At 35.4% G+C, this 12,513-nt stretch overlaps 2 protein-coding genes across 17 annotated transcripts in view; one reads left to right on the top strand and one right to left on the bottom strand.

Moving 5' to 3' along the window:
* LOC100876585 (opioid-binding protein/cell adhesion molecule homolog) overlaps positions 1-12,513 on the top strand; it is a 657,546-nt gene that overhangs the window by 272,751 nt on the left and 372,282 nt on the right. The gene's annotated exons all lie outside the window — the stretch shown is intronic.
* LOC143265949 (uncharacterized) overlaps positions 184-12,513 on the bottom strand; it is a 199,091-nt gene continuing 186,761 nt past the window's right edge. For both annotated transcript variants that reach the window (XR_013040724.1, XM_076540724.1), the window contains one exon: positions 184-2,081. Coding sequence is in view for 1 of the 2 variants with exons in the window: in XM_076540724.1 (XP_076396839.1) it covers positions 1,549-2,081 (533 nt within the window). In the remaining variant the exon portion in view is untranslated. The remainder of the gene's footprint in view (positions 2,082-12,513) is intronic.

The following is a 12,513-nucleotide window of genomic DNA, read 5'->3' as shown; positions in this document are numbered from 1 at the left end:
TATTATAAATGATATACAATATATAAGTGACTTACAAATATACATATACATATAGTGACATATAAACATATACAAGTGATGTACAATACATAAGTGAGTTACACATATACATATGCATATAACAACATACAAACATACTATAAATGATATACAATATATAAGTGACTTACAAATATACATATACATATAGTGACATATAAACATATACAAGTGATGTACAATACATAAGTGAGTTACACATATACATATGCATATAGCGACATACAAACATATTATAAATGATGTACAATATTTAAGGGTCAATCACATATAAATGACATACAAGATATAAGTGACATAGCAACATATATCAGTGCCATACAATGATGTACATATAAGTGACATATAAACACACACGTACAAGTAACATATAATACACCTAACCAAACCTAATAAACATATATAAGTGCTATAACAATAACTTACAATATACAAACATAAAACCGTTCCTCAAAAATTACACATTTCAAACCTCTCAGTTGCACTTGACATATTGAAAACAAACCCACAATGCAGAATACCACACATTGTCCCATCTGCGTTTCAAATTCCATAAGAAAAACAGTTACGAAAAGAAGTGTTAATAGAAAAATGTTGGGATTGCCGTGCGTCGGTTTTTACTAGAAAATATGAGACTTCAGGGAGAGAAAAATATACGTCTGCCTCATGAAGCATACCACTCTGTCGTCTTCGAAGTCGAAATTTTCCCGGAAGTTTCTAGCCAAGCAAGTACGATGAAGAATCACAGTACATAAATCCATAAGGAACAATACATCTGGGTAACGTATAAATTCCTTTTGCTCCTTCCTGTCGTCGGTGTATACCGCGAACCGCATATCACGGATACCACAGATGAAACTACGTTTTCGCCACTTTTGAGATCGATAATATATCGTGGATACAGTGGTAGTTTAGAAAATCCCCTTTCAATATTCCTGGTGTGTTTTCAATCGGACGAAATGAGTTACCCGTCGTCGTATTTCAAACTTAAAAATACGGGGAATCATTTGAACACGTGATAGAATTCACTTGTGCCGTCGTAGCAATTTCTAGGAGTATATTTGCAAGTATTTTCAAGTGGTTTCAAAGTTAACTTTGTAGTTTCAAAGTTATCTTCCTTATTTAATAAAGCGACACTTTACGTATAAGAGTATTAACAGTGTTTATGAACAGTTGTATTTGTAATTAAACTATTTGCAAATATACAGCTTTACTTTTCGTTAATTATGGATATTTGTACGAGTTTATAAGTTTGCAAATTGTTTGTAGTTCTATTGAGGAGGCTGATGTTGAAATTATCTAATCACGTCCAACATGAAATATATAATGAAGTACATATTGAAAAGTTAAAAATAGTAGAAGTTTTATAAAATAATTATACTGTATAATTTATGAAAGTACAACTCAATAATTTTAAATCTTCCCAGCCCAAAAACAAAAACTGTTTAATTCCTTAACAGTATACTAAATAACAATTATTAATACCTCAACAATATACTAAATTGTTTCCTAAATAATAAATCGTACAATATAATGAATATTCATAATTCCATCACAGAGTCTATCCGCCATTACGGAACATATTAAGGCGGCAAATTCAAACTGTCCAAACATACGACGTCCAAGCCTCTCCCATAAGCGTACAAAACCAAAAAAAAGTAAAAGCGAAGTAAATTCATCGCAGTGGGAGGAACCTCGGTCACTCATAAATTTATATGGAACAATTGATATGGGTGGCACATAAATTCTCCCTCCACCCTTTTCCATAACTCCTGGAGTACCGCGGACACCATATCGGAGATACCATTCGTAGCGTATCACAGGCAAAACTACATTTTCACCACTTTCGGGATCAATAGTACACCGTTCTGGATGCATCCACGTCGCGAGACCCTTGTGTCTCTTATTGTGGTGAAAGAATAGCTGCAATCCCGAAACATCCGTGGATTCTCTGACCTCTTTCAAGAGGCCCGCTTTCCATTCTTCCACCTCTGAATCACTGTTCCTGGACCTTTCAGCCAAGTGTCTGCCAAGACATTTTTCTGGAAAGCGAAAGTTCAAAATTGATTACTTCATTGATTACATAGTTCATTATTGATATTTGTGGAAAGTGAACCTTGAGTCCTCCTGAAGTTGGACATTACAATCTAGGTGAAATTATAAAATATGAAACTTGGAGTGTAATAATCAGTGACCTGTCACGTTGTGGTCCATCAGGGTGGCTCACTTAAAGTAATGACTTTGTCACATAAATATATTAATACTTTTTGGTAAAGAATATGAAGGAGTATCAGCTGGTGGAATAAAAAATATATGATTCCATCTAAGAAAACATTAATGATCATCATATGTCCTTCACACGTCCACCTACAAAAAGAATATATCACAAGTATATGCCCCTCTCAGAACCATTCAACTTCGTCTGAAGCATTGCTATGAGTAATAATAATGACGCAAATCAATATGACAAAATGTGGTCAGCCACCCTGTATACTATATTTTCTAAGCAAATACCTCCGGAAGTTGGACAATCCTAAAATACGTCACAAATTTCGATCTCTCATACTCCATCAACCGGATTGGACCGCGAACTCCGAAATAGTATCAAAACTTATTTCAAAGGTGCACAATCGAATGAAATTCTGCCATCTGTCGGCTTCCGCGCACGAATCGGCCTTTCCGCTATCTCTGCAACTTCCGCGGCTCGAACAGAAAATGTAGAAAAGTTGTATGCATTGCCACGCGTCGCGCCGCTGCATAAGTGTCAACAAGTTGTTCGAAAAATGCAACCATAGCTGATCCGACAAACGAGTTGGAGTACGCCAGGAACTTTCAGGTGCAAACTTGACTCAAGGAATTCTGTCCAAGTTGTTTGCACTTCGAGAACTGCCTCCGCGAGCTGCTTCAAGAATATGCTAAACTTTGCCTACGATGTGATCATAAAATACGATGAAAGTATAACTAAAGCTTTTCCTTCCATTCCCTTGTTCTCGTCGAATGTCCTTTCGGAAATCTTTTTTAAGAGACAAGAACAAAACGCAATATTTAACATTATTTACAACCCTCAAGAGCCATAGGAACTTTCATACCATATTTTAGTACTCGAAACCATTTTTTACAAATAAAGTTTGAAAAACTGGGGCGGTTATAAAATTTTCGTCATTTATAATTCACCATACGACTCGTATTAACTCCGTCACTTCCATTTTCAGTAACATACTTTTCCAATCGCGGAGTTCGACTGCCGTGGAAATAGGGGTTCTTGTCTTGGTATTGCGACCACGTCACCGGAGCATGTTTAACCTCGTTCGTTCGAGCCAAATTTGACTTTCCATTGTCTTTCGGAGGTAGAAATCGCAGGAGCCAGATCTGGGTTGCATTATGGTTGAGGTACGACTTCGAATTTCAAGTCGATCAATTTTTCCGGAGCTTTTCCGCTACATCGCGGCTGCGTGTTATCATAATGCAAAAGAAAGCTGGAGTAGGTCTTATGCATCGAAAATGTGTCTCCGGTTTTTCCGGAGGAGCAATAGAGTTTCCCGGCTGATTGTAGTGTCTCCTCTCGTAAATTCGTAGGCGAGGATCTAAGATACGCCAAGCTATGTTCTGAAACTTTCGCAAACTGGAGCAGCGGTTCTCAATTTCCTTCATAAGGGAGAAAAGCGTGAACCGTGTTTAAAGCCTATAAATTTACGAACTCGAAATTACGTCTAAAATTTTTAAAACGTTTTTTGTTTCTGAAGTCTGAAAACTCGCGCTCGCTAACCCGCCATAATCAGCCGGGTCGCTTTCAGCTGGGGATTTTTTAAAACGAAATAAAATTAGTCCGTTTCGCCGTTTTTCTTGGCTGTCTTTTTGACGTCTCGTTCGCACTTCAATTTCCATCCCAGGGAAACGAGGCAGCTTTTATTGGATTTTGAATGACATTTCGTTTCGCGAGCATCCTTTATAGGGGTAAGCGATCTGGTATACTCCTTTTTCCAGTAAATGTACGTCGTTATTTACGCTCGATCCGGTATAATCCTTTCCTTTCAGGACACACCCACCGTGCATAAAAATCGATTTACCAGGCGTTGATCTGCTTGAATAATCGAACAAGAAATCGCGGTCGTACAATGGAAATATTTATGTGACGGTGGGGGTTGGTTCGAAAGCATCGGAGCAACTGTGCTAGCAATTTTCCTGGCGTATCGAATTACGGAAAAGATAAGAGAGATAGTCGTGGAAAAGGGAACTCTGTGAACGAAGGAACTTTATATACACATACAGAGGCACGTAACTGCGATACAACTATACTATTGCCGGGGAAAACGGCGATGACAACAAGGAAAGTTATCCGAGCGACACGCGTCCATTTCGATGAAACTTTGATAAGAAATTTATCATGTTGTTGCATAACTTTTGCTATCTTTTCAAATTTTAGGTTTAAACGCGCTCTATTTAACTTTTTTTTTTTATTTTATTCGTTATTTGACGGGACATGTTGCTTATGAACTGACCTCGCATTTCATTTCTCGTTTATAAATGGATTAAACGTGATACGTTCATCTGTCGTTTTTGAATTAAACTGAATGACTGATGGGTGAAGCCTGTTATATTTTTAATTACGTTGATTGAAAATTTGAAACAGGTCGTCACGAAGATACATTTATTATGCGATTTAGGACCTATTTCGTTTATTAACGATTTATCAGGGGTTCTTTTGACATGGAAATATTTGCTGATGGTTTCAAATTGTATCATAGCATAAGCATAACTTAGCTTACAATTTTTTAGAGAGTTATGTCATGTCCAAATAATTATTGCTGCAATGGTATGAGTAAAGAAAATTCAAATTTAGACACGTTTGGTATTCGTTCCTTTGTGAAGAGAATAATTACAATTGAACTCAAAATTTATTTGCGACGAAAATACAAAACTGGACATATGTGAACTGTAGTGTGCGTCACGACTGCGTCATGAGTGCATCACGAGTGCGTCGCGAGTGCATCACGAGTGCGTCATGAATGTGTCACGAGTGCATTACGATTGCGTCATGAGTGTGTCACGAGTTAGTCACAAGTGCGTCACGACTGCGTCATGCGTGCATCGCGAGTGCGTCACGAGTGCGTCACGAATGTGTCACGAGTGCATCACGATTGCGTCATGAGTGCGTCATGAGCGTGTTCACATAAGACTACTTCACATAAGACATTACTACCACAGTAGAATTACCCCGAAAATAAGATAAAATAACTTGTAAAAGTTTCAGAATCACGAAACTTCTCCATTTGCCCTTTATCTTGTCAAATCCGCAATTACTTTCCCTTGGTCGAACGTGCAGCGAAAATGACTAGTAGCAAAACGGAAGGGTTTCGGTCATCGCAGCCGTCATTTCCACTGCGAAACCAAAAAGTGGTGAAACACCAAACCAAAAACCCCGAAAAGAAATAAAAAAGCTAGCACTGCTTGTGTTTTATCATGTGTTGTTGGCAGTGGGCCACCGGCACGCACGACCTCACATCGCTATTTGTTGGTTTCCGTCTCGTTAGGTGGAAAATCTATTTCTTTTCGTCGGTATTGTGCGGACTCGTTTGTACAGGCTCCGAAACGCTCACCGCATCCATATCCCGCGATTTCCAGCAAACAAAAAGAGGAGAAAGAACGTGGAGATGGTGAAAATAGATAGAAAAGGGTTCGGCCGAGAGCCGCCGGCAAAGAAGAAAGACAAAACTATACAATTGTTTAGGACGTCCCTTGTTTTTTTGTTCCCGGCCTGAAGTACCAGCAATTTGGATTTTAATCGAGAAGCAAGAAATTACTGGTATTGTTCTCCGCCTTCATGCTTGTTTGCCTGAATTCTGTTATTCCCGATAGTTGATGCCAGCTTTTTTTCACCCCTTCGCTCCAACTTTTATGGCGTTCGCGTCACTTGGGCTCGCTCAGTCATTAATGTTAAGCAAAGTGTAATAAACGTCAGCGGTTAAAACTTGGATGGATAATGCAAGTGGTATTTGCAAGGTGCAACTTTTAATTAGCATCTGTTTTCTACTTTTTCCTTCACAAGAATTGCGATTTTATTAGCGTTATCTCAGACACGCTTCGAATTCTTATAGTAGAAATTGGTGATGAATTTAACCTAAAACAACATATACACTAACTGTACATGCGTAGCCCATATTTAGACCACTCCTCCCAGTTTCTACTTAATTTCGTAAATTAACAAGTGTTAGAGTGAGAATTATACTTTCATGAATCTCATGCAAGGAATATTAACTTAATAATTACTTTCGCAATATGTAATTAAAATCTCTAATTGCGTGCATGCAGTTAGACTGTAAGAACGGTGCACGAAGCAAACAATCTCTCTTACAAAGAACCGATTTCTTTTTGTAGAGTGTACAGAATGCAAAAGGGCCACTTTATTTAACAAGAGTTGGTTCCCTTTAGCGAACCCTAGCAAAGGAACCTCGTTTAGCAAGAACAGGTACTCTCCAACGAAACTGTCTTCACAGTCCACTCCAGAAGAAGTTTAACGATTGGCCTTGAAGAACAGGGCTGAAACAATAGCCCTGTCTGCTCGTTTACGTATCACGAGATAAAAGTGTGGTTACCTTAGTACCGCACCTGCTTTGCATTGTGAAAGTAAGAAAGAACTTGCTAAAATATTTTTTCCAAAAACCTCTTACTTAGTGGGTAATGAAACAGTACAACTTTTAAACCCTTTTTCATATCTTTACTTTTATGACTTTTAAGCAGTTAAACGTTTCGAGTAAAAGAGTTTTAAAGTAAAAATAGACAGTAATGAAGGACGACTACGTTCTTAAATCTAATGAATAATTGTGTAAAGTTTCATGGATAATTGTATAAATTTTGTGTAAAAAATCGGAGTGTATCAGTCATTGGGTTGTGATTTGAAAAAGAAAGAGGGAGTTAGTAAGAAAAGTTATTGGTACTATATTTTACTGACGGCTATGCATCAGTTTTTGATATTTGCATTATTTTTCGAGAAACAAAGGTGACCTTCCATTTTCTAAATGGAACGCTACGTATTTTTGAATGTCCTCCACGAAAATGTACGTCGTTTCTCGAAAAATAATATGGATATAAAATGTTGATATGGGTCATCGGGTCGTTAGTGAAGTATAGTACAATTTTTGTTCCTATTTTCTTGAAATTTTTTTTGTGTACGAGAACTCTGGATATTACAGCGGACACATTGTATACAACATTTTTAAACGGTAATAGTAATTCACGCATTGGATACATAAGAATATAATCGAATATAAAATCATTAGTTACACAAGAATGTAATAGTTTAAAAATAGACATTTTTCAGCAAAATATTTTTGTATAAAATAACTGTCAGTCCATCTAAATTTCTAAGTAAGTCAATTTTTAAACGTTGAATATATACTAAAGAATTATTAAGAAAAATCCAGTTGGATGTCTCTTTTATTGACTACCATATTGTATAATTATATAAATTAATTCTATCATTATATCAATCAGACGTTTTTTGTTAATTTTAACAACTTGTTTTTTATGATTTCATTTTTTGATGAAAGTGACTACATACAGATTTTGTGAGATATTTTATAAAAATGTGTGACTGTGCTAAACACATTCAGAAAAGGGCAATATTTAAACTAGATCCCCATAATTTGAATCGCCATATTGAAAATAATGTCCTCGAAATATATCAAAAAACATCTCAGACACTTTATCGTAGGTTACAGAAATTATTAAGAAACTTTCAAAATGTAAATTTGTCGAGAAGAAGAATAATTGTACAAATTATTTCATCCCTTGTTCTATTTTATTTTGAACCCAAAACTAATCGAACGTCTCTAAATCTACTGTTAATATAATTAATATGTAACCTAAAAATGCATCATTACGCTTGTCGTCCACCATTTTCTTTTAATCATAAACATACGTAAACCTATAAAGGAAACTCGATATCGAAGAATAAATTTGTAAAGTGCCGCCATCTGCGCAATTCAGAAATAAACCTATCCTGAAACAAGAAAAATAATAAAAATAAAGAGGTGATATGAAGTCGTCGGATAACTAGTAAAAGTGGCGACTAAAGCAAAATGGTCACGAACGCACCATAAACTTAATCCACGTCGTCATCATGGTTAATACAATCCCTTCAGACCTCTTCACTGCAATCCTATTACAATCTAAAAGGATCAAACGTAGCTTAATGGCAACAGAAAGAAAATTCTTTTCCTCTCGACGTTATCTGTTAATCTGCATCGCAAATTTAATTCAATATTTATACAATATTTTTATAAATTTTAATCCTAAATTTATAAAGTTTCCCGAATACGTGAGAAGGTTTTGACAATTGGATTATTATGGATATTACATATATTTAATTTTAATTTCATGTTAACGCATGAGAAAAGTTACTGAAATAAAATGGAGGGTTACTGAATAAAATAGGAGTTGCAGAATTTGATCTGAGATTTGTGGAAATTTGGATAGTTGGATTAATTCGGAATTTTGGGAATTTGGGAAATTTGGTATTCGATGATTTGAGAATTTGGGAAATTTGGCATTCGGTAATTTGTGAATTTGGAAAATTTGGTTATCGGTAATTTGAGAATTTAGGAAATTTGGTTATCGGTAATTTGAGAATTTAGGAATTTTGGTATTCGGAAATTTGAAAATTTGCGAAATTCGGTATTCGATGATTTGAGAATTTGGGAAATTTGGTATTCGGTAATTTGAGAATTTGGAAAATTTGGTATTCTGTAATTTGAGAATTTGGGAAATTTGGTATTTGCTAATTTGAGAATTTGGGAAATTTGGTATTCTGTAGTTTGAGAATTTGGGAAATTTGGTATTCGCTAATTTGAGAATTTGGAAAATTTGGTATTCGGTAATTTGAGAATTTGGGAAATTTAGTATTCAACAACTTGAAAATTTCGAAAATTTGGTATTCGATAATTTGAGAATTGGGAAAAATTAAAAATCTGATAAAATAAATTTAAAAAATGTATAACCTAAAAATTTGAAAAAGTCATAATAAAAGATTTCAAAAACACAACTCACAAATTTGAAAATCTCCTATTATTTAAATAAATTGCTAAAATTCCAAAATTCGTCGTTAATAAAAATAATAGAACTGAAGGTGAATATTACAACATAGTTGCGCCGTATCGACGCGAAAGAGATAAAATGTGGGTAGCAGCGGGCTCGCAGGGTCCGACAAAGGAATTTGATTTCAATTTCAATCAAATGATTATCGATCATCGGTGAACATTTTTCCTCAGTTCGAAAACCGCTGTCCGCTAGAGGGAAGTGTAGCGGTGGCAGCCGTGCGGCCAAACCGAGTAATCTTTTTATCCTGTTATTTTTGGCAATTTAATTCATTCGTCATACGTTGTGAACGTGGCTTGCTCTCTCGCAATCAGCAGTCACCGGGTTTAACGACGTTATCGAGGAACCGTGATTGAAGCAATATTTGCTTTGCACTTATTAGCAATTAACCGATATCCTACTTCCTCGGACAAACATCAGACTGCTTTTTCGATTGATGTTTCATTCGATTAAAAAATCGTCCGGCAAATCTTTTGCTCTTGTATCGAGTGTACGACACACATCGGTCTTCCGTTCTCCCTATACGCTAGATTAAATTAGCTTGTTAATTATCGGATACCGTTCTTTTCAAGATGCTGGGACCTTTGAATACGAGCGTATCGAATGACCTATGTGTGCTGTTCTTGTTGTTGCTTTTTGAAGTCATTTCTTTCTAGTAATAGTCATTTTTTACAGATACGTATGAGAGATACAAATGTAAATACACACGCCACCTGTATACTGTCAGCCGAGTGCACACATACATATCGTACCTATCATAAGTAGAACCAATGATAACCTCTCGCAGGATAAAAACGAGAACGAACCGATGCAACTATATCTGGTAAACAACCCACGAGTTGGCGCGTCGACGGAAAGTAGAAGAAGCTCCCACCGTGAACACTTCGTTACATTTCGGCAAATACGAATAATGAAAATAACAACTGCATCGATTCGCACTATCTCACTCTCGAGACGTTTGACTGTCATTGTTTTTGGTCCGATTGCGCGACCACTCGAATATGCCGCCGAAAATACGTGTGAGGTGTCCATTTTTCTATTCTGAACAATTGGAGCCGTATCGCTTCTTAACACTTGGCTTAGCCTCTTCACGCGCCAACTTGTGGGTTGACATCGGTATGTATTGCATGAACCATGTATTTGAAGAACTGTACATTCACAGCTTCTGGTGCTTGTATTAGGTTATGAAGGTTGACATTGAGGACCAAAGTTTTCAAAAAGTTTTTCAAGCTTGTGAAATTTGAGAAATTTAATAAGTTTGAGAAACTTGAGAAATTTAAAAAATTTGGGGTTTTTGAGGAATTTGAGATATTACTCGTTGATGGATTGTTAGTGAATGTTGGTAGCAAAACTGAATCTAATGATGAGGAACACTATCTATTGCCTGCATAAGTTTGGAAAACTTTGACGGAATTGGGGAGGTTTGGATATTTACGTATTTGAAAATTTAGAAGAATTTGAGATATTTGAAAAGTTGGGAATGGTTGGAAAATTTGAGGATTTTGATGAGTTTGAGTGATAGGGGTAGTTTGACAAATGTGAGATGTACTGAATATTTTAGATATTTGAGAAATTTTAGGACTTACTAAGATTTGACAAGTTTTAGACATGAATGAGATTTAAGAAATTTGAGAAATTTGAAAGATTTAAGAAATTTAAGGAATTTGAGAAATTACTAAATTTGAAAGACTTGAGAAATTTGAGAAAAAGAAATTGGAAGGTTTCAAGAAATTTAAGAAATTAATCAAATTTGAGATATCTAAAAAGGTTGGGAAATTTGAAAAATGTGAAGAATTTAATAAATTTGAGAAATTTAAAAAACTGATGAAATTTTTGTATTTTGACTAATAGCAGCCATAGCTCTTCTAAACACCTGGGTCACTCTCTCCACGCACCAACTCATGGGTTGACATCGGTATCACGCCTGGAAATTTGAAAATGAACAAATAGAAAAATTGGAAAATATGGGAGAATTGGGGCAATTGCGAAATCGATAGATGTGAATATTTGGAGCTGTAGAAAATTGAAAAAGATAGATAGAAGTGGAGATAGAAAATGTGAACATTTGAGATTGCAAAATGAAAAATTTTAGAAATGAAAAAATGGGGAAATGAAATATTTATAACTGAACATTTAGAAACATTTAGAAATGGACAAATTGGAAAATTTAGCAAGTAAAAGTTTAATAAAATTCGAAATTGATAGACGTGATAATTTAAAGCTGAAAGAAATTGAAAAAGGTAAAAATTCAGAAGTGTATTTTGAATTTTGAACTGTTCTGAATTTCGTCTAATCGCAAACTCTTAAACATCCAAATTTAAACATCACCTAAACTCCAAAATAAAGGGTGTATAAGATCCAAGAGAAATGCAGAGCCATTCTTCATAGAAGCACAAAGGATCAGCACGTATCATCTTACGAATTAAAAAAGTCAGCCGCAAAGTGTACTCGTTTCAGAAATTACAAACATCAACTCGTTTCCCTTGGTCGTGCACTGCACGGTACATTACGTTGTTCCAGTTGCAGCAAGTATGTCAGAACAGACGAAACCAACAACAAGAGCCGGTGTTATTGAATGACACAAAAGCCAGTAAATCAAGATATAAACGATTTACACACTGCTGCTGTTGTTCGGCTAACAGATCAATAAAATATCGCGTGAGATTTATCGAGCGTTTCAATTCTGTTCTGTCTTGCAAATTAGAGGCACGCTGAAGCTTAGCTTGAAATATGAATGTTTCGATAACTCAATGAATTCATTGTACTGCGATCGTAATCAGAGATCGAAGACGGAATTGTCCGTTTCAACTGATACTCCTATTTGTTCGTAATCTGATTTGCATTTTAATCTGGGCTGATCTCTTTCGAGCTATTATTTGTTTAACCATTTTAATATTTCGCGTTTGAAACTTGACGAACAGAACTGGTAATTTTTATACATGTCGAGGGAAAAATATTATGATTGCATACTATAATTATATTATAATTTTAAGGTACAGCTGAATTTTGTTTGAATATTCGTAATGAAAGAAATAGGAGAAATAATTTTTGTAAAAAAATCGTATAGAAACAGTGTTACTTTTGTTTTAAACATTTCTTTCAATTAATTATTGCTAACGAACACCTTCATAAAACAACAAAATTTGAAGTAAAAGATCGCCATTTTATTTATTCGCCATCTTAGATTTTATTCCGCCATCTTAGGTGCCTTATGAGTTACAAAAATTAGTGAGAAGCTTTCGTCAAAATGTAAATTAACGTCTATTAAGATACTGTAATTACGTTTCATCTCTTATTTATTTAATGTTCTGCTTGACTTTTAAAAAATGTATCATGACATTACCTTGGAACATATTCTCGTTTTACCATAAACTAACTTCA

Source organism: Megachile rotundata, chromosome 15 (genome assembly GCF_050947335.1).
Source record: "Megachile rotundata isolate GNS110a chromosome 15, iyMegRotu1, whole genome shotgun sequence".
NCBI lineage: Eukaryota > Metazoa > Arthropoda > Insecta > Hymenoptera > Megachilidae > Megachile > Megachile rotundata.
Note: the sequence above shows the minus strand (reverse complement) of the source record. Positions and strands in the feature narration are given on the sequence as shown.